Genomic DNA, 22,364 nt, shown 5'->3' on the forward strand with positions numbered 1-22,364 from the left:
AAAAAGGTCTTCCGACAGTCTCGTCTGTCCTGAACTCAAGCAGCCGAGGACTGTGGGTTTCTGCGCGGATCATTAAACCCACGCAGACCAGACCAGCTTCTGCCTTCATCATCAGTCCTGCAGGGAAAAGCGTCAGCAGGGACGCTGATATGATCTGTTGCGTCTCATGTTTGCAGAATGGCTAAGCAGTCATGTGATGGGAGGGGGTTTTTATGTCATTGTCGCAGTCCCCCTCGTCATGTCATGTCCTTGCCTCTAACTGTCAAAACAACATGCAAGGCCAGTCAAGCATGACACCAAGGAAATATGTACATAGAGTCCACAGTGTGAACACACATTTAGCTGTGTGCACTCCCCGTCAGTTACGTTATGCTGTGTCTTCTACTTGAAATATGAGTATTACTTTCTATAGACAGTGTGGAAGCTGAACGCTGTATCTTCCAGTAACACAGCAGCTGAAACTGTTTATTTCTAACAGTTTTATTCCTTAATGAATATTTATTTCTGTCCATATGCTTGTTTTAACGGCAAGAGCTAGTTAATGTTAATGTTAATGATTAAATTAAATAATGATTAGCACATACATTTCTGCTCCATCTTACATACGTTTGTGAATTTGCATTTTATCATTTTATTTATTAAATAACATGAAATTGAATTCGTCAGGTGAAGTTTTTTTTTTTTTTTTTTTTTTTTTTTTTTAGCGATTTAGAACAGCGGGGGCTGGGATCCTAAAAAGGATTGGAAAGCAAAACTAAGGTGGAAAAAATATATTTATGCTGCACTTAATGTGAATATGACTTTCTTTTGAGTCACTGGATAATTTTAGGTATTTCAAGCCTTTAACAAAGTATTCAAACAAGGATAAACAACAGTCTTTGGTTGAGCTGGTCACAAGTCAGTGATGGAAGAAGTATTTAGTTCCTTTACTTAACTAAAAGTAGCAATAGTAGAATGTAAAAATACTTTAATGTTGTAGTTGGTTGAGGTGGAATTTTAACTTCTTTCTATACTGCTGGATAGTTTAACCTGTAACAATCTGTTATATTTTATAAGATGATCACTATAGTTGCTGAGCTGTCACACAAATGTAGTGCAGATACAGAAGTATTTCGTAGCCTTTTTGTAAAATGTTCATACTCCTTTTAATATTTTGAGTGATTCTTCTTGATGTTAGGTTCATTGTTGCTCAACATTTATTCATTTTTGTGTCATCAAGTTCTCATGCTTAGTATTGGTTTCATCTTGTTTTTTGGATCTCTGCATTAAAGGGCCATACAAATAAAGTTAGAACTACCTCAAAACTGTTCTTATACAAATCTTCAGTAAATGTACTTATAGCTACATCCCAACACTGCAACTGGTGACAGAGATCAGAAGTGGACTTGTTTCTTTGAAGAACACTGAAGAATGGTAACTAATACATTTACTCGAGTACTGTACTTACAGTAAGTATGTCAATTACGTATTTCTAATTTATGCTACTTTCTACTTTAACTCCACCTCTTTTCAAAGGTTTAATATTGTACGTCTTACTCCACAACAATAATCTGATTTGATTTTAGGCACAAAACACATGATGGATTTATGAAATATGATGTAGTTAAACTACACTGAACTACAGCAGAATATGAAGCAGTTAAAATGAGCCCCACCTCAACCAACTACATTACAGTAATGATCCAATTACTTCACTTTGCATGGGTGTCTGCATTTTATGCTATTTCTTCTGCTTCATTACTTTTAAGAGGGAAATTTTGCACTTAAGACATACTCATTTCATAAAATATGGTGCCTTGTTGTAGATTAAACTGTTCAACAGTGCATCAAGTAGTTGAAAATGCTCTTTCAGCTGCACTGTTTCTTATAGGTTAATGCATCAGTAATGATAATCAAAAAATGTGTATGTATATCTCCTTTAGGACAACACTGACAGCAGACAATGCAGCATGATGATGAATACTTTTTCTTTTGACAATAAAACTTTTATCAAACTTTTTTAACAATTTGCTTTTTGTGCTTTAACTTAAGTAAAGTTTTGAATGCAGAATTCTTCCATCGCTGCCATAAAGGTTGGAAATGACTGATTTAGAGATTTAAAGTGCTTATTATTATCACTGATTTGTATTTTACATAGAATTTTTAAAATAAGAAGTGGAGGAATTGTAGATGTTGTGCTCACCCAATGCCCCATTTTACTCGTTTCTAGGTATTCTATACAAATATGCCTCACGGTGTAGAGCAATCTGATCTGGCAGGCTGTTCTTGTCGGTATTACAGCTGCTGTTCAGTATAATCTTCCACTGGGAACAAACTTGCGCTGATGTTTTTGTGCATCACTTCTAGCTACTGCAGCACCGCTCTACAGTTACTTTTCGTAAAGCTTTATCATTTCAAAGAATTGTTTTTGTCCCCGTCCTATGATTTTCCACGTGTGCGGGTGTGTGACACTTCTGACTGACGCCGGCAGGGTTTCCCCCGGTGTCTTACTGGAGATCGGCCGCTGTGTGTGCGCTGATAAGCTTCGCAGGAGAGGCAGGCGGGCGGCAGCAGGTGCGTCCTCCTCAGCATCCCCGGCTTTGTCTCCGCCCTCCTGCTGCTCGCCACAGGCTGGAGGATTTAAGCGGGCCCGTCGTAATGATGAGGGCTTTCTGAGACTGATTGATTTCAAAACTTGACGGGTTTCGAGTTTCACAGGTAAGATGAGTTCCGTGCGCTCCCAAGGCGCACTTTAAGGTCTTTAGTGTGCGTGGGAGATCAGGGTGGTTAACCTTTGAGTTTTACTGAACTTGAGGTAGACTCACCCTTCTCTGCTAAACTTAAACTACTTTCAAAACACATAGCAGCACATTGCACTGCATTACAGGACCTAACAGTGGAGTTGTTGCATGCGTCTGTTTGGACAGAGATGAACGCAGAGTTGGATTACGGCGGCTCCGGGAGCAACGGCAACGGAAAGCTGCGCCAGTGGCTCATCGAGCAGGTGGACTGCGGCAAGTATCCCGGTCTGGTGTGGGAGAACGACGAGAAGACCGTCTTCAGGATACCGTGGAAACACGCCGGGAAACAGGACTACAACCGGGATGAGGATGCCGCGCTTTTCAAGGTAAAACAGCCGCATCCTCCGCGGCTCATCCAGCCAGACTCACACATGTGACTGTCAGAGTAAAAGTGCTTTTCACAGAGTTGGCCTGTAACTTACTTGCAGTAGCTCAGTTCGTGCTTTTAATGTCTTCTGCTGTATTTCGCATTAAATGATGTTGATGCAGGTGTATTAAATAAAGCACTTGGCGTTCTCTTTGTCTATGAAATGTGCAATACAAGCATGGCTGCAACGACTCTTCATTTCATCGATTCGATTGCATCGTGGATGAATGTTTTGTTTATTAAACGTCAGAAAGTAGTTAAAAATATCCGACAAAAGTTCCCAGAGCCACAGATGACTTTAGAAAATTCTGTTTTTTCCCTTAAAGAAAAAAGCTAAACCAAATAAAAGACGAGGAAAAGCAGGACATCTTCACATTTGAGACGCTGAAAAATGTTGGTGATTAATTTCACGTTAATGGCACACTAAATTAATCGACTAATAGTTTTAGCTCTTCGCAGAAACTCTACCACAGATGACAAACTCCGTAATGAACATACCGTTTCTTGTGGTCGTTTACTACCTGTGAGAACACTCTGCAGGCTCTGCGACACATGCCAGAGCTCACTGCTCATGCTCTCAAGCTTTAATCAGGGCTGTTTTTGAAGTTTTGCCGGTGACCTGTGTGCAGGCCTGGGCGCTGTTTAAAGGCAAGTTTCGGGAGGGGATCGACAAGCCGGACCCGCCGACGTGGAAGACTCGCCTCCGCTGCGCCCTCAATAAGAGCAATGACTTTGAGGAACTGGTGGAGAGAAGCCAGCTGGACATCTCAGACCCGTATAAAGTCTACCGCATCATCCCCGAGGGAGCCAAGAAAAGTCAGTCCCACAAAAAATACCTAACATTTCAAACAATACAGCTTTGAAACGCTTGATTTTTTGGCACAGCAGCACAGATGTTAGTCTGGAAATTAACCAAAGTAAGCGAATTTTTATTTTGAAATGTGTGTTTTAATATAGTCATGATATCAGTTGTTACAGTAAACTGGTTTTGGAAATTCTCTGAGGACACATTTGGTGATTGATAAAGGTCACTGACTTACAGTAAAAGACACCAGTGACTGATGCAATGGTGTTTGAATATCATGCACCAATGTGCATGATGTCAACAGATGTGGACTTTTTCTGTGCAGTGTTGAGACCTCACTTGTTCATATTTTGTTCTTTTCTGTCTTGCATTTAGGACCCCGACAGGAGGACAGCCCCCTGAGTCCTGTGAGCTATCAGGTGCACCCCTCCTACCCTGCCCTGCAGACTCAGGTGATTTTCATACTCATGGAAATGAGTAGGGTGGGCTTAAGAGAGAGAGAGAGAGAGAGAGAGAGAGAGAGAGAGAGAGGGGTTGAATGTGAAACAGAAACAGTGGATGAGAAGTCATCCTGTGCATTCATGAATGACCTTGGATACACCAGATGACTTTGCATCTCGGTCTCACTTATGTTTGTGCAGGGCCATGATCATATATTTCTGCCTGGGATCTGAATTCCACCAGCACAGTGCAACCATGCTAAATGTGGTGCTGAGCTGAATTGATTGTTTGTGTCTCTGTGTGCAGATGTCACAGTACATGCCCACACCAGAATGTGGCTGGAGAGATTACTGTCAGGAGCAGGCCTCCCTGCCTGAGCTGCCCTTCACTCAGTGTCCCTGTCCCCCCCGCAGCCTGCCGTGGCAGGGCCCGTCCATGGAGAACGGTACCACATTACCATCCTTGGCACTTTGAATATTGTGTATATCAGTGTTTTTCTGTGCTTGTGTTGAGCTCTTGTGTGCTCCTCTGTGCGTGCAGGATATCAGCTCAGAGCCTCAATTTACTCGTACGGTCCTGCTGATAGCCAGCCCTCGCCGTTTACACTGGACGCCAGCATCAGATCAGCGGAGGCACTTTCAGGTAAACAAACACTTTCATTTCACTTTTTATCTCTGCATACTATGGAATCAGAAGGCGGTACTGTTGGTCGAGGCGACTTCCTTAACTGAACATTAGATAATCTCAGTGTTCAGCTCTGGAAGCTTTTGAATAAAACCATCAAGCAAAACCAAGCAGAGAATGTATTCTTTACATACACACCCTGGAAATATCATAGTATGCAATATGTAAGTCCGTATGTACAAAATTGTACGTTGTTTATGGGCATATACAAAGACATAGCTGAAGATGGAGCTGCCTACACCCAAACAGACATCTTAAAGAGGCTAATAGTGCAAAATTTCACAGAAGACTGAAAACGCTACTCTGATATTTGGAAAACTGCACGATGTTTTAACAATCCCTAAGAAATGCCCCGATTGGCCTGAAGAGGGCGCTGTAATTAAAGTAAAAAAAAAAAAAGTAAATCGCGAATATTTTGCATTCTTATATTTACTGTCTCATTCAGAATGACCACTGGCATCAACCCTGAAGGCCAGCGTTTCAATACACTGCACTACCTGCCCAGCACCAAAGGCTGGAGGCCAGGATTAGGATGCAACGGCAGATAGGACGAGAAAATGAAAAATAGCTAAATGCATCAGAACACATGTTCAGTGACCTCCACCTGTGTCCTCCTCTCCTCCAATCAGACTTCCGCCTGCACGTGTCTGTATATTTCCGAGACAGTCTGGTGAGGGAGATGACCGTCTCCAGTCCAGAGGGGTGCCACATCACTCCGTGCTCCCCAGAGGACAAGCCCTACCCGCAGCCTGGAAGTCCTGAGGTGGTCCCCCTGCCTGTGGACAGTCTCTCAGTCCAGAGGAGGGCAGAGGAGTGTCCCCCGAGTCCCCCGTCCACCCTGGAGAGGGGAGTGTTACTGTGGATGGGCCCAGACGGACTCTATGCTCGGAGGCTGTGTCAGAGCAGAGTGTACTGGCAGGGAGGACTGTCCCAGTACGGAGACAAGCCCAACAAACTGGAGAGAGAGGTCAACTGTAAACTCCTCCACACGCAGGACTACCTTACAGGTGAGACTGCACAAACAGAGCTGCATCTAGCCATGAATTTAATAATCATTTCATCTGAAGAGTTGTCTTTGGTTATGATCACGTCTATGACATGTCAAAAAGTTTTGAGAATGCCATCACAGTGTCCTAAAGCCCAAAGTGACGTCCTCAATTCAACAGTCCAGTCCCAAAGATATTACAATGACATTAAACACCAAATATCCATATTTCTCAGAAGCTGAAAGACTTTTTGCTTTTATTAATGATCAACAATTGATTATCATATGTGTTTGTGGATCAGTCTTGATTAAAGCGTGTTGCACAATCCTCTCCAGTAGATAAGCACGATGGACCGGAGAAGAGTTGCACTGAAACTTGTACAAAAGTTTGCAATCAGTTTGTTTTCCGTCACTCATGCAGGGCTTGGTAATGTCTGAAATCTTTCAATACTAGTACCGATACAATAGCTGGGTTGCGGTCCTGATAGCAAAATGATACTTTGAATAATTTAAACATCATATTCATTTAAGAGAGGAGGCCAAACCTCTGGAGTGTCTAACGCTGTTTAAACACATGAACTGTTCCGAACTAGAACAGTCTAAAGTTTTTAATCTGGAACTCTTTGATCAGCTAAGTTTAGTTAGGTTAACAAATCTGTGAATATGACCACACATTTGATGGCAGCTTTTCGGTTCAGACACATCACGGTCAGGACCCAAAAAATGTGCCAGTGCTACACCTGATTAATCAACCAGTTGTCTCAGCATTAATCAAGAACACATGTAACCCGTTCCAGGTAAAGCTAAACTAGCCTCAGTTTGTGCCCCTAATGTTTAATCATTTGAGCATCGTATAACACTTAATGTCTGAAAGTAGTTTCAGACTCTTCTGAACAACTGGATGAAACAATATCTCACATGTTGCACAGTTAAAGATTGTTCAGATATTTCCCAAGTTGCAGCTGTAGCTGGTGGCTGTAACTGACACATATTCTTTGATGAAGAGCCTTTGAGGATTCTGGAAATACCTTCAAAAAGTGGAAAGTGCTGTTAATCAACCTCCTGGGTTTTTCAAAGTTTACTGTGTGTTTATTTTTCAGAAAATGGGAGGCTTAGCTCTTTGATTCGAATGTAATGATAATACATAAGAGACATGAAGTGGCTCTGAACTTCCAGTAAGTTTGTGCAGCTCATTTACTGAAAGTCACTTTGAATAAAGACCAGCTCAGAACAAAACTTATTAGAAATGTCTGTATCACCTAATAACTGTGGTTGATGAACTTTTTAAAGTATTGTTTCATGATGAGGCAACAGTCACATGACTTCCTCGTAGCCACATTATCCCCACCCACATGCTGAAACAGCTCCAGCTGTGTAAGACAGCTTATTGTATTTGCATAAATGTTGTGACGACTTCTTTCCATTCGAATCATCCCAAAGGTCGTGTCACCTCAAGTGAAATTCTTCTGAATTCATTTGAATTTTACCAGTAGATGGATATTTTCATATCAGTGTGAACAGTGATTTGATCTTATCTCATTCCTGACTATCAGAGATCCAGAGCTACGGGCTCCACGGTCGGCCGCCGCCTCGTTTCCAGGTCCTGCTCAGTTTTGGAGACGAGTGTCTGGACCCGCAGAGACAAAGACGGACCCTCACTGTCCAGGTGATTGTTTGTACAGTACTAGCACTCATATTAAAGCACTGTTTAATAATCAGCCCTGCCTCTTATCTCCTCATTGTACTTCCATTTGTATCATTTTGCACTTGAGCCCAACGAAAAAATTGTATTTGCTGGGTTGAAAGTTAAGTCTTGAAAGTTTAAAGTAAGAACTTCTTCCCATCATGTTTGCTGTGTGTCATAACTTAAAATTCAGCTTCTGAAAGCGCACTTGCCTGCTTCCAGACCAGAGTCACCGCCCACAGGTGTGATCCTTTTCAGTGATCAGATCTTCTACCTCAGCTTCAGATCATGGGATTTCTGACTCCGTTTCAACCTGGGAAGATATGAAACCCAGAAAAAAACAGAAACAACCCAAAAAGCGGAGGTTCAACCAATTGTTTTCCAGCCTCTCTTGGCCTGTAGATAATCAGACTGAAGGTTTCACTTCATTGCTCAGTCTGGCAATGCACTCATGTTAGCAGTTAGTTTCTGTTTGGGAGGGGTTGCTTTTTACCCTAAATAATCAGTAGCGAGTGATGCCGCACTCTCAGTGCTTTGCCAGGAGAATTTATTTCTCATGTCAGTCGAAGAAATATGCAGATTAGAGCTTAAAGAGTCGATCAGCAGTGAAATACCAAACTTGTTCTGGCCTCTCCACTGGGAGAATTTGCTCCTTTTCTTTGTCATAGTTGATAGTAAAATAAATATTTTTTGGTCAGCAACCAACGGCCAACTGCACGTCGCCAAGCGTGGTGGCGACGTGTGGAAAATTTCTGATGCCTGTTTTTTAGTAACATCCCCATTTCTGATCCCACCGACAAAGTTCAGATTGAACTTCTTGTTTTTCCAACCTGTAAAACAGCCGTCATTGGTTAGAGTCTCTGCCCAGGTTCTGCAGGTCCATACTGTTCCAATGACAACTGAATAGACATCCTGGAGGAAGACCATGAGTGCAGCTGAAAGCTCTGGAAAAACCTTTGAGTGAAGATTTTTTGTCAAACTCGAATTTAAAGTTATGACACAACAAGAACAACGCAGCTCTTACAGACTTTCAGCTGTTATTTTTACATTTTCAAATCCTAGTTTTCACTTTTCAAACCATTATTTACCTCTAAAAATGTACTTTTAGGCTTTCAAATATTAGTTTTCATATTTTGCCAATATAAAGCCTTTCCACTGACCTGTGTGACCGTCCTGTGTTTCAGGTGGAGCCGCTCTTTGCCAGGCAGCTCCTGTTCTACGCCCAGCAGATGGGCAGCCACTACTACCGCAGCTACGAGCACCCGGGAGTCACAGACCACATAAACACCCCTGAGGACTACCAGAGGGCCATCACACATCACCACAGCAGCAGCCTGCAGGAGTGATCTCAGTGGGTTCAAGTGACTGTTGAAAACTTCAAGATGCAGCACCGAGCTTTCAAACAGGAGACCAGGAACAAGAGGACAAACTCCAACGGTGTTATATGTAAAATGACGGACATTTGCTGACAGTTATTGTTTGCCTTAGGGTTCTGTTTTGTGTGTGTTGTCATTGTGTGTGCAGGGAACCAAAATTGTAAGGGTATCATGAATATTTTCTGGACTGACTATGTAAAGAAAACTGACAGCTTAGGTGATTGTACTGTAGAAAACTGTGCCTTGAATTTTAGTGCCTTAAGGGGATAGTGGTATGTTTTGGGGAAATGCGCTTATTCTTGCAGAGAGTGAGGTGACACTCTCAAGTATGAAGCAGGAGTCAGCAGGCAGTTAGCTTAGCTTAGCACAAAGACTGGAAACAAGGGGAAACAGCTGGCCAGGCTGTGTCCAGAGGTAACAGAATCCACCTCCCAGCGCCTCTAAAGCTCACAGCTTAATGTGTTATATTTCACTCGTTTCATCTGGATAAAAACTGCAGTGTTACCACAATTCAACTTTCATTCACGGTTATGAGACACTATTTCTTCGCCATGACCAGATATTTCCTGGAGACTCTACTGCTTGCTTGGCAACTGCTCCAAGGAAGTAAACAAGTACATAACAAGCCAGAAATGAGCAAATTGTCATTTTGCCTTTTGTTTCATCCATACAAAAGCTTAATGAGACATAACATGTTATACAAGAGCTTTAAAGGTGCTGGGAGGCAATTTTCTTTAGCTTTGGAATGAGACAGGTTAGCTTAGCTTAGCATAAAGACTGCTAAGCTAAGCTAAGTGACTTCTTTGGCAGTGACTTCATATTTGCTGTACAGACATGAGAGTGGAGTGCATTTTCTCACTTAACTCTTTTCTAAATGATTTTGTTGCAGGGAGACACTATCACCGCCGTTTGATGAATGAATGGACTGTTAAATGAATGGCGTTTTGTGCCCGGCTGTGTTTGTGAGAAAACTCTCAGGGAGCTGATTTTAGATAAGCTTGTTCAACTCAACTTTCTATCAAACATTTTGGTTAAGTGATATATTTTTAAATTCAAGTGTCATATATCGCATCTGAGAAGTGATTTGGAGGGAATGGTTGGAGCTTTTTTTTTGCCTTGAATGAGCACATTTCTGTTCCAAAAAACAATAAATGGCTGAAGTGCAAAGAGTGACGGCCTCTGTTCATAGCTGCGTGAGCGCTTCGGATAATGTCAGTACTATATGTGTGTGTGTGTGTGTGTGTGTGTCTGAACAGGAAGTGTGGTTCAGATGCAGGATGAGGCTGGTTAATCAAACACTTCATTATCACAAACAATGTGGTGACATCACGAGGGGAGGAGAGAGAGGAAGAGGTCGGCCACGCTTTCCGCGCTGCGCTGGAGAGACAGCCTTCCTGGCTTCTACTCACAGATTAGAGTCTGTTTCCACTTCATGGAAAACAGTCACAAAAACCCACGAATACATTTGTCACTGCCGCAGAATTATTTACAAGAAGAGCAAGGAAGATGTCATTGCTTGATAAGGTTGCTTGTAAAAAAAAATTCAGTCGTTTTACTTTGAAAGCCACTTCCTAATGATGCCTTTTGACAGGCAGAGTTCAATATGACCCCTAACACAGACTTTGAAACAGCACATCAGAGCTGCAGCTAACCATCCTTTTCATTTTCCATTAATGTGTTCATATGGTTTTGATTAACACATGTATTGTTCAGTGCATAAGATGTAAGAAAATAGTAAAAAAATATGCTTGTTTTTTTCCTAAAACTCAAAGATTTCTCAATTATTATAATATAAACCACTGAAAAAGAGCAAATTCTCACTTTGTAAAGGCTGGAATTAGTGGATGTTTGTTGCATGCTGTTGCCGTTATTGAGCAATTATTACTGAAGATGCTATGGATTAATCCTACGTCAATAATCAATCAATGATCTAATCGTTTCAGCACTATAATAATACTCATACTAATTATCTGTTGTTTTCATTCAATATATCCCATTTAAAGACCCAAACCAACACTGAATTGATCAATAGGTGTGCTTTCATCACCATGAACACAAACACTGTAGTTTTTTTGGCTCAACCCTTCAGACAACCAAATGCGGATTAATCCGCCACTGAAAATAGACCCAAACTAATGCACTTCCTCCTGTCCGAGTAACATTTGATAAAATTTGCAGTGAGCCACTGTTTATTGAGCCTTTTTTTAAAAAATGAAACTATACATTTGTGAGCCATTTTGAAAGGTTTACGTCTTCAGTGGGAACCAATGGGCTTGAAGCTGAGAGCCACAGACAGCCTGAAAGTCAGACAATATTTAGAAATCGACTTAATACTCATTGTTGGTTTGGGTCTTGTCCTTGGATCTGCTGACAATAAGAAAAATATAGAGTATCACCAACTTTTCCTTTAAATACAATGGATTTAAGACATTGACATTGTTGTCATTAATCACTGTGGGAAATTTCAGCTGATATGGATGCAGATATTTTACACTTTTAATTCATTGAAGCACACGTGTACAGTTTCAACTGGCTGCTGAGATGCTTGCACGTGTCTGAAAAAATACTGTCCGGATCTTTAGAGAGTCTCCACTCATGACTTTAATGTAGGAAACATGTAACATTTCTTGACAGAACAATATCAAAGGCTTTGCAGTTTTTCTACAGCAGGTGGGTCCTTGAACGTCACTTTTTACCTCAAGTGAAAACATGTTTTTGTACGTTTGAAAAAGGGGGAAACCTGCTTGCTTTGGACGTCCCTTAAGGTTTACTCAAAGCAGAGAAGGTCAGATACACCCTTTTCCATTCAGAATTGATCGATATCTGTCACATTTTAACATGTAGGATTATCAAAATAATCTCAGTAGTGTATCAACATTAAGACTGAAATATTACACCATGTATATTAGTCATTATTTTGATGTCACAATACTTAAGATATTATAACAATTAATGTCCCTTAGCTGAAATTACACTTAAATTTAACTCCACCAACCACTTTTTAACATCTAGAGGAACTATATTGACATTTAAGAACCACTACAACTCCTCCTCGCTTAGAAATACAAAGGGTTATTACAGTGTTAGTCTGGGACAACGCTGTCAACACGTTTCCAGTGTGAATTCTGTGTTTCTTGCTCATCTTTTTAACTTCTCCTGCTACATGAATACAACTGTTAGAAATACTGCTCGCTTTCTCAAATGTGTCAACTTTCTCCATCCTTTATATTACCCACTCACTCACTCACTCACTCATGGTGGGCAGAAGTGAGATCAAAGTCTAAAAGTGTTTTGCAGGTCTTGTCATCTCCTCTCCTGAATGGAACAGAGTACTGGCGAATAAAAATAACAAAAAAAACAAAACAAAAAAAAAAAACTCCCCTTTCTCACCTCTGTTACTGTAAACAGAGAGCTGGTGGAGAACGGATAAGGCTTTAGGCTTTGAACTTAGTTTGTGAATGAATCCGTGGGAGGACAGAGAGCTAAGTTTAGAACACAGACAATCAAAACAACTTCTGCCTGCCGTGCACGGCTTTCCCCTAAATGTAGATGGGAAACAGAGACAGACAAAGCAAAGGTTTGAGGTGCACAAATGTAGACAATAACAGAAAGTTTTAGCGACTGGATAACAGAAACGTACAGGTGTACATTCAACAGTTGAGACTGAATGCTTCTCCAACACAACGGCACGTCCACATCGTCCTCAGATAACCCCTCACGTCTTGTCAGACTTGCTCATATGAGCTGTGGGCGAGTCTGTCTCCACTGCCTGAGTGACTCGACCTGCCACAACCGTACCGCTCGCTTTCTAAGTCCCTACACCCACCACCATAATCACACTTTCTGTTGTAACCATCTTCCTCTGGGATCCTGCGACAGCCTCTTCGGCTTGCTGCCCTGAATAACGGCCTACACCGTCCCCACCCTGCATACGCCCTGTACTCACTCTCCTCCCAGACGCTGACATGCCAGACAGCGTGACTGAACTGGTGAGCTCGAGCTCCAGAGATGAATGGCTAAACCATAGACCAACTGTCTGCAAACACGCACTGATGCAAAACGGTTTGCTCGAGTGTGTGACAGATGATCTGTAGACCAGTTTAGAGACTGGATGGAAACACTCAGAAGTGATCATTTTGCAAATATTTCTACAATATAATTAAAGCCAGAACAATCTCATCTCCAACAGCTCTGCAATGAGTGTTTCACTTATAGAGCCTTCAATGTTCGTTTTTTGAGACTGTATCAGAGATGGACCTCCCTGTATGTACAAAGACGTGTTAATCTGCTATGTCTACTTTAGGTCTGTATTGCTGTAACATATAGGTCGTACTTTTTTTGCACTTCTTTGACATAAATGCCAATTCAACATCGGATTTGATGATTTTCAGGCAGGTTAATGTACTATACTAAAAGATATACTGTAACAATAATCATTTCCAATACCACACCACCCGCAGTCTTCAGTGATATAATTCTGCTTTATGCCTCTGTGCTGGCGACACCCATGGTTGGAGGTGTTACATTTTCAGGTTGTCTGTCTGCCTGTCGAATTCTTGTAAAGGCCATATCTCAGTAATGCCTTGAGCCCTCTTGGACTCCAGGAGGAACTGATTAGATTTTGGTGTTCAGAAGTCACTGCGATTTCCCAACACATATTTTTGGCCATGATTCAAGAATTCAATGATAATTTTGACAATAATTCAGGAACAGAAGGGGGGTTGTGACATATTTCACTATTGGTCAGATGTTAAATTGGTGACACTAATCTTGGGTGTTCTTCAAACTGTGCTGATTGTAAAGACCTTCTGTGCTGTCAGGTTGAAGATGTGTGTGAAGCGTCCACGTTTTACAGTTTGTAGCTTCTTTGCAGCAGCATCCATATTTGAAGCACTGAGGTCACCACAAGCTTATTGGTTGTGCTGATATGTGATGAAGCTCTCTGTCAGTCCTCTGTCCTCCTATAGAAAAATAGTCTCTAAGTGAGGACAGCATGTTTCTCACTGGAAATCATTCACTGGAATCATACATGTCAGTATAGTGACAACTTCCATTTCAGCCAAAAATACACTTCATACATTTTATTAAACTCCTTCAAAGTCTTCACCTCATATGTTATTTGAGTCTGGACAGACATCGATGTAAAGTGAAACCTGACTGGTTGGTGGAGGCATATGACTGCGAGGCGGTAGTTGCATCAAGAAGTCAAGAAAGAACACATTAATACAACAGAATTTGTGTTGATAAGAACTAATGACAACAGACTGTTCTGGAAGAAGGTGACACTCCAGTAAGAGATAACATTGTTATTTAACTCCACTAAGGTTTCCCATCTGACGTGTTTGCCAGTTAGTAGGATGTCAATGACTAATCAATCAAAGGATTTTCAACGAATTTGGTAGAAATTTAGGCCACAGGGCAAAGAGGAAGCACCATGCAGCCTTCTTCGAAGAGCTTTATATTTTGACTCTTGCATAGTAACACACAAAAGCAATTTCAAAGTAATTTCTGCTCCAAAAACCATAGCAGTCATCAGCCAATCAGCATGATTGTTTGCCACAACTGCATGATGCTGAGGCATGTGTGGCTGTTGTGTAGGTAGTGTGTTCTTATTAAAAGGGTAAGAACACAAAGAGCCATTAAAAACACAACAAACTAAAACTGACAAAACATTTGGTTTACTTAGTACATACGCAATGTTCTGTTTACAATCATCCTCACTTATTGTACCGATGGAACAATTTTTGATGCAGTCAATAATATCCCATCATGCACAGTATCAATGAAAAAAGTTTAGTCTTTTCACTGATGGATGCTACTGGATAATTCTCCTGAATAAATACATCCAGTCTTGGAAATAAATTGACCAAAAATAACTTGAAATTTACTGCATTGCATTTTTAAGGCCTTTTATTGTAGCATCGCCCATATTACACCTTGAGAATGAGGAAAATATATGGTATTCTGCTTGCCACACTTCCCTCGCTCAGTGGTTACTGTCAATCATTTAGACACCTGAAGAAACTTCAGCAATGTCTGTACAGTACAGCAAGTGTCAGACAGTCACCACCATAGCTGAGAATCAAAAAAAACGAACTGTCAAATTCAACGTTTCAGACGGACAAGTCCTCAAAGAGCTCAGAATAATGGAAATGTTTCATGACAATGAAGCAAACCTGAAGACTGTGTCATACAGTCTGAAGCACCTGAAACAAGCAAGTGGAGTCGAAACAGTTTTAACAAAACAACCAAATGAAAACACGTTACTTTATCATTACAGGGTTTTTTTTAATTGACTATTTTATTGGGTGCGGTACAAAGCATCAACAGCAACACAATCTCCGGACAGATTATTTCAGCCTGCAGAGCGGAGACAGCAGAGCCTCCAGCTTGGTTACAGCCGTCATCCCACTCTGACCCAAGCTTATAGCAACCACTGGCAACACTGTCTGCCAGCTGCATGAGTGGCCGTATGTGATTCGCATGACTGGGACTCTCATATACACTAATAATGAAATCAACCCATCTAGTGTCTTTCAGATTAGATAAGAAGGCATTTTGTGTCCAATCTACTGAAGCAGATATTGAAAGTGACACAGTAGTGACACACTGCAAAAGTAATGAGTAAACATCAAATGATAACTGAAAACACAGAGTTCAAGTTCCTTAGCTGATTGCACACAGATAAGAAACTCAGACCATGCAGTACAGTGGCAGACAGGTAGTTTATCGCTTTACAGGCTGGATGCAGGGGGGCTGGAAGCAGGTGAGCTGGAGCTGCATGCTGCTTTTAAACTTGTTCAGCAGCTCTTCCAATAACCTGACAGAAGAGATACGAAAAACATCAATCCTGTAAAACCAATCTTAAAATCATGAAGCCAACAGTGAAAGGTCACAGTCACTTTCACTAGTAACACGGACAGTATGTGACTCACTTCTTATCAGCGCCGCTGTGCAGCTGAGGAAGGGCGTCCAAAGCCAGTTTGAAGCTTGCACTAGAAACAAGAAGCTCAGTTAAAACTTTACTTAAAAAAAATGTTGAATTCGACAGCAGCAACACGTTTGAACAAATTTGGGACAGAGTCATGTTCCACACTTTGTTACATCACCTCTTCTTTTAACATCACTCTGTAAGTGTTTAGAAACTGAGTGGAATGTTTTCTCATTCCTGCTCGATGTACGATTTCAGCTGCTCAACAGTTCAGGGTCGTCTTTGTTGTATTTTATGTTTCATAATGAGCCAAACATCTTCAATGGGTGACAAGTCTGGACTGCAGGCAGCCAGTTCAGCACCCAGACTCCTTCACTCTGCAGCCGTGCTGTTGGAACACGTGCAGAACGTGGTCTGCTGTTGTATTGCTGAAATAAACAAGGCCTTCCCTGAAAAGCCGTCTGCTTGGCTCACATGTTGCTCCAAACCTGCAGATATCACTCAGCTTTAACGGAGCCTTCACAGGTGAGCAGGTGAGCATGTGCCCTAATGCCCCCCGAACCATCACTGATGCTGGCTTTTGAACTGTGTGCTGATAACAAGCCGGACGGTCCCTCTGCTCTTTAGCCAGGAGGACGCGGCGTCCATCATTTCCACAAAGAATTTCAGATTTTGACTCATCAGACCTCAGTTCAGTTTTCATCTTAAATGAGCTCAGGACCAGAGTAGGCGGTGTGTTTCTGGATCTGCTTTGTATACGTTTCCTCTTTGCGCAGTAGAGTTTCAGCTTGTGTTTGTCTCTGATGTGATGAACTGTGTTCACAGACGAGGGTCTCTTGAAGTGTTCCTGAGCTCATGCCACAGCATTGTGTCTGTTTTCAATGCAGAGCCGTCTGAGGCCTGAGGGTCTCTTCAGCCAGTATTGGTTTTGGGCCTCGTTCCTCGCGTACAGATTCCTTCAGATTCTCTGACTCTTTTAATGACATCATGTGCTGTAAACAACCAAATCCCCAAATTCTTTGCAGCTTTATGTTGAGAAACATTCTTCTTAAATTGCTGCATTATTTGGCAGCGCAGTCTGTCAGAGTGGTGACCCCTCCCCATCTTTACTGCAGACACACTCAGCTTCTTCTTTAAACTCGGTCATGTTACTCACCTGTTGCCAGTTTACCTCGTTCACTGTGAGATGTTCCACCAGTTGTATTATTTTAGCATTTCCAGTTTTTTGTTGCCACTGTCCCAACTTTTAAAACAAAGTTTTAAGTCTGTGTGTGTTTGCAACCATGAACACTGACCTCCCCACATGAACACATACATGTACACAGTGCGTGTACATACGGACACACACACACACACACACACACACACACACACACACACACACACACAGAGCTTGCACACAGCAGAACCAGATTACTTTCACTTCCTTTCCATAACCCACCAAGTAACATAAATAGGGATTGTAGTGAGGGATGTGTGACTGTGAAGATTTATGTTTGTCACACTCTGTGCCATAAATCACTGGGCTCATGCAGTATGTGAGTTCCCGTCTGTGCCGCTATGAGAACGCGTGTGTGCTGCACTTACTTGCTTTCAGCGTTTAGGTACGTGGCTATGGCATCTCTCAGGGAGCAGACTTCAAGTCGAGCCTGAGGGCAGTGAGGGGTTAATAAATGAAAGAACATCAACTGTCAGCAGTTGGGAGCTTGAAGTGAATGAAGGCATTATCAGAAACGATGGGTAAATCCCCAACAAGTGTGAGGGTCGATTTATGAGTCAGGGTCTGTCTATGAGTGATAAACTGCTCTGTAACTGCATGCGTGTGTCAGCGTGTACCTGCAGGGCTCCATTTTTGCTGAAGGAGGACACACATTGCATAAGGCGACACATCTCGTCTGCAACCGCCTCAATAATTTTAGACAAAACCCGTGGAACCAGGTCCTTAGAGACCGTGAAGACCTGAGACAGACGAGGTTGGTAAAGACAGAGGAGACCGGAGAAAGCAAACAAACAAACAACAGCAAAGAAAAACAGTTGGTGAATCCAGGGCTGGTTAAGAGGGGCGTGGTGTTTAAGTGGTGTGTAGGCTGTTTGTACCTCAGCATGAACTGTGATGATGTTGACCAGAGCTTCCTTCAGGTAGTTCCTCACACCTGAGGGAGAGGGAGGTACAAGATGAGCAAACATCCAGGGAGACGGGATGATGGGATGCTACGAGAGCTAAATGGAAACCAACTGTATTTCAAAAACTCTTTCACCATGCAGATACAAACAGTCGCTGGGAGCAGTAGTTGGCAGAAAAGTTGAAATAACGTGGTGTGTGTGTGTGTGTGTGTGTGTGTGTGTGTGTGTGTGGTGCTACAGGCAGCTCTGAAGTACAGCACACACCAGCGGAATCGCAAAGCGCTGCGTCATTTGACACGTATCAATTGATGCCCAGAGAACACTCTTGAGTGAATGTAATGTAAAATAGGACAGTGGTGTGGCCTGCCACAGCTTGTACAGGAATCAGTGGGTGAAGGGGTTTCGACATGCATCATAAACTGTCAATGAGCTCTGCTCTTCGAGGAAGGATTCTTACTGTGCTTTTAGGGTTTACAGCCGAAGTCAAACGTGGCCATTTGCTTCTTTTGGTGAAAGGATTTTGTACGTTCAATATCTTTAAGAGAAAGGTGCCGAAGAAAGTGTCACTTTTGGGATTGATGCTGCGCCCAAAGGTCAAAATAATGCAAACAGATGGAGCTGGAAGCGTGGCTACGTGCACGGAGAAAAAGAGGTAATACATCGTGTGGAAGCTCAAAAAATCTAACAGTGAAACAACCAGAGGCAGCTACAGACTGAAAGTACTGAAACTTGCTTTCAATGCCTTGCAGCACCCACACATCAGCACAAAGAGTGCAACAAGTGAAAGTATCATATCCTAGATCTGTGGTTTAGTGTCCAAAATGTTCCTCTTTCACATGCAGCCCAAACACACACTCGCAGGAACAAAGCAGAGCAAGGCCCGACTTTCGATCAATACTGCTTTTTCAAACTGTGTAATGAGCTGCTGCCCATCTGAAAATTCACTGCGAGCACTCACTCACACACACACACAAACACACACACACACACACACACACACACAAACACTCACACACACACACAAACACACACACACACACTGACAGGTTGCTTCACATCCTGCTTGCTAAGGTAAACCACATACACGCATTTAAGTTTCACCTGGGTTGGAGTGCATCTGGTGAGCAAAAAGTCAAACTAAACCCATGTACACACACACACACACACACACACACACACACATCGCTTCACACACCCACAGCTGAACACAAAGGCCATGAGACTCTTAGGGGGTCCAATAGGATGACAGCAGTGGTGTTTACAGTAAGCCAACAAAGAGCTGTACTTTACACATGACACATGGGAACCACAACAACACAGATCACACCAGACGTGCTGAGTTCTCATGGACTGTTAGGGGCTCATTTCTGATATTACCAGGGTCTGGGGGTGATTTCCCGCCACCCATACATCCCAGGTTTTCTCATGACACACGAGGAGGGCGTACAGACTGAGCGTGCGTCCAGTGAGGCGGCGCCGCACAGTACCTGTCGGTGTCTGGCAGTCCCTCCAGTCAAAGTATCCAGCGTAGATGCCGGGCTCCAGAGACCCTGCAATCGGGTCAGCTCGTCTCTCAATGTAGGCCTCAAAGAGATTCCTGTCCAGCTGTCGCACGGCGTCCACGCTTACCTGGCAGGTCAAAGACACATAATGTTAGCACAACAGAGGACACACTATCTTTTTTACTGCTAAGTCTAATCAGGCTGAAATACTGTCCGAATGAATCTGTCCATCAGCAAATACATAAGGCTTATTGTTGTTCGGCTTTGTTGTCCTTCTTAAGCTGCATGTCTACATGGATTTGTATGATGAGAGCTTCTGGCACAGTCAAAATCCTGGAATGTGTCAACATACTGAGATTCTGAAATCCACTAATGTTCATGTGTATGGAAGGGCTGGGCGATGGGAGTGAAACCAACATCAGGACAGAAATAAGAGCATCTTTCCAGTCATGATATTGATCATAATTTTGGCCGTGCAGCACTTTTCTCACTTAGCAGACAAAGAGCTTTACGATTTGCTCTCATTCACCCGTTCAGCACACACTCTCACACCCTCACGGCGCCTGAGCTGCCCTGCAAGGCCCTGGCCTGGCCATCATGTGGACATGAGGAGGCTCAAAGGATTCATGGATGACCCACTCTGCATCTTGAGCCACTGCCAAATGTCAGAATATTGTGTAAAATTCCCATCAACAGTTCCCAGAGCCCAAGTTGACATCTTCAGAACCCCACAGATCATCATTTCCGGTCATATGAAACAGTAGAAAGCATCATATTGTCACATTGGACAGAAAGTGTTTTAGAATTTGTCCGTTAGAAACTATCGCTGTTGGTTCATCTTCTGCTAGTTGACAAATCAACTTAATGATATGACAAATGTATTCAAAGCCACATGCAAAAGTGATGTTCCCTGACTGGAATGAACCATTTCCCACTCTCATGAATTACATCAGCACATTCTCAAAGCTGTAAAACAAAAACTTTGATGACTGTTTTCATTTGTGAAATTAACATATTTACGTTGCTGGACGTGTGTTATTTTATGGCAGAATTTGTTTGAGTTATCACTCTGTAGAGTTTGTGGGTGTGTGATGGGAGATGCTTTAACTTTTAACTGTATATCCTGTTTGTAATATGTAGCTGCTTTGGTGCTGCTTCAGAGGAAAAGTGTGGAGCGTTTGGCTTTATTTTCAGAAATATTTTACAGCTCCTCGCAGTGTTAATGGTGCAGCTGTGACAGTGGGGCAGCTGTGTATCACAGGGGAATTCTCATTTCTCAACAGCCATGAAGATTTGAAGATTAAAATCGAGACAAACTGCCACCCATATCTTTCTCTCTAAATATTAACGGCACAAGATAAGTTAAAGGCAAAATCAATCTTTCATAGAAAATGGTATTCACTCATTTTTACAGGAAAACCAACTGAAGACTTCTTTGCTTTGTGATTCAGCCATTAGTCATTGTGTGCAACTGTGTGAGTGTGTGTGCGTGTCTATGTGTATGTGTGTTGAAGAGAAAGGGGTGAAGAATTGGAACTGAGCTTCCAGGACAATGACCTTTACTTTATTTTAAAGCCAATAGTCATATCTGTGCTCAGAAGAGAGCGAGGGACCTTCAGCACCTCTCATCATCTCAACACAGAACGCTTCTCATCAGCAGCATGAGACAGCGCTGAGGGCTCCTTCCTTTATCTGAAGTCCTCACAGCGACCTCACAGTGCAGCCGTCATTAATGGAGTGCCCCACTGACCCGCGTGATCTTCTCGATCCCTGTGAAGCCGTGTTTCTCGAAGTGGTCGGCCAGGTTCAGGAAGGTGTGTTTCTCCAGGTAGTGGCAGTTACTGAGGATGATCAGCAGACGCTGCTCCTGTGCACACAAACACATGTTCATACTTTCAGACGTGTTGGACTCTCTTAGACTGGATGCATTCTCTAGACCCTGACCTCAACCATCACCAGTACACGCCAAGATAAGTCTAACCTCAAGCCTTAAAGTCTTAACCCTTTAACGGCCCTTCATTTACCTAAAATGTCCTACCTTTTCAAATACGTTTTCATTTTTCCAAATGTCCCCCCTTAACCAAAGTGTTATGAAATGTCATCACTTTCCAAAAAAATCCTCACTTTCTTAGTTCAGGAAAATATCCATAATTTACAAAAATGACCTCACTTAACTAAAGTGTCATCACGTTTTCTGAAGGGGTTTCAATTTGCAAACTTGTCCTCCCTTTTCTAAAATGTCTTCACTCCCTTAAGTCCTCACTGTCTAAAATTGTTGTCCTCACTTTCTTAAAACATTCTCTTTTTCTTAAAATGTCCCAAAAAGGCCTCGCTTTCTAAAAAGTTCTCTTTCGAAGTGCTCTCTTTTCAAACTCATTTTCTTAATGCAGTATGTCTTCATTCAAAAAATGTTCTCACTTTCTAAAAAAGGCCTTTCTTTCTGAAATTGTACTAAGTTTCTAAAAATGCCCTCTTTATAAAAGTCCTCAGCGAACTGAAACATCCTCCCTTTGCAAAATGTCCTCACATCTCTAAACTGTCCCCACATCCTCATTTCCAAAAATGCCATCACCAAATGCCAAAAATACTCTCACTTTGCAAAAACCTCCCCACATTCCAACACATTCCCCCATGTCCTAAAATGTCCTTTGAGAACATGCCCCACTTTCCAAAATGGTCTAATCT

General features: G+C 42.3%; 2 protein-coding genes and 1 long non-coding RNA gene across 4 annotated transcripts in view; 1 reads left to right on the top strand and 2 right to left on the bottom strand.

The window, feature by feature from the left end:
- Nucleotides 1–2,602: 2,602 nt before the first annotated feature.
- LOC143318088 (interferon regulatory factor 4-like) lies at nt 2,603–10,094 on the top strand. Its single transcript, XM_076726055.1, has 9 exons — nt 2,603–2,697; nt 2,907–3,106; nt 3,777–3,963; nt 4,328–4,404; nt 4,700–4,838; nt 4,934–5,035; nt 5,707–6,084; nt 7,616–7,728; nt 8,931–10,094. Exons 2-9 carry the CDS (start codon nt 2,909–2,911, stop codon nt 9,090–9,092), a joined length of 1,356 nt encoding a protein of 451 aa, XP_076582170.1. The 5' UTR covers nt 2,603–2,697; nt 2,907–2,908; the 3' UTR covers nt 9,093–10,094.
- Nucleotides 10,095–11,760: 1,666 nt separating this feature from the next.
- exoc2 (exocyst complex component 2) overlaps nt 11,761–22,364 on the bottom strand; it is a 52,370-nt gene continuing 41,766 nt past the window's right edge. The window contains exons 22-28 of one of the 2 annotated variants that reach the window (XM_076723423.1): nt 21,430–21,546; nt 19,665–19,806; nt 18,151–18,206; nt 17,890–18,012; nt 17,641–17,702; nt 16,058–16,117; nt 11,761–15,942 (exon numbers count right to left, since the gene is read on the bottom strand). In XM_076723423.1, the coding sequence (XP_076579538.1) occupies nt 15,849–15,942; nt 16,058–16,117; nt 17,641–17,702; nt 17,890–18,012; nt 18,151–18,206; nt 19,665–19,806; nt 21,430–21,546 (654 nt within the window). In that variant the 3' untranslated portion in view covers nt 11,761–15,848. The remainder of the gene's footprint in view (nt 15,943–16,057; nt 16,118–17,640; nt 17,703–17,889; nt 18,013–18,150; nt 18,207–19,664; nt 19,807–21,429; nt 21,547–22,364) is intronic. The other variant, XM_076723414.1, reaches the window with a different exon arrangement.
- LOC143315888 (uncharacterized) lies at nt 16,153–17,634 on the bottom strand. Its single transcript, XR_013076196.1, has 2 exons — nt 16,463–17,634; nt 16,153–16,420 (listed from the first exon to the last, which is right to left on the bottom strand). It is a non-coding gene; the product is annotated as an uncharacterized LOC143315888 (long non-coding RNA).

The sequence above is a fragment of the Chaetodon auriga genome, chromosome 3 (genome assembly GCF_051107435.1).
Source record: "Chaetodon auriga isolate fChaAug3 chromosome 3, fChaAug3.hap1, whole genome shotgun sequence".
Lineage (NCBI taxonomy): Eukaryota > Metazoa > Chordata > Actinopteri > Chaetodontiformes > Chaetodontidae > Chaetodon > Chaetodon auriga.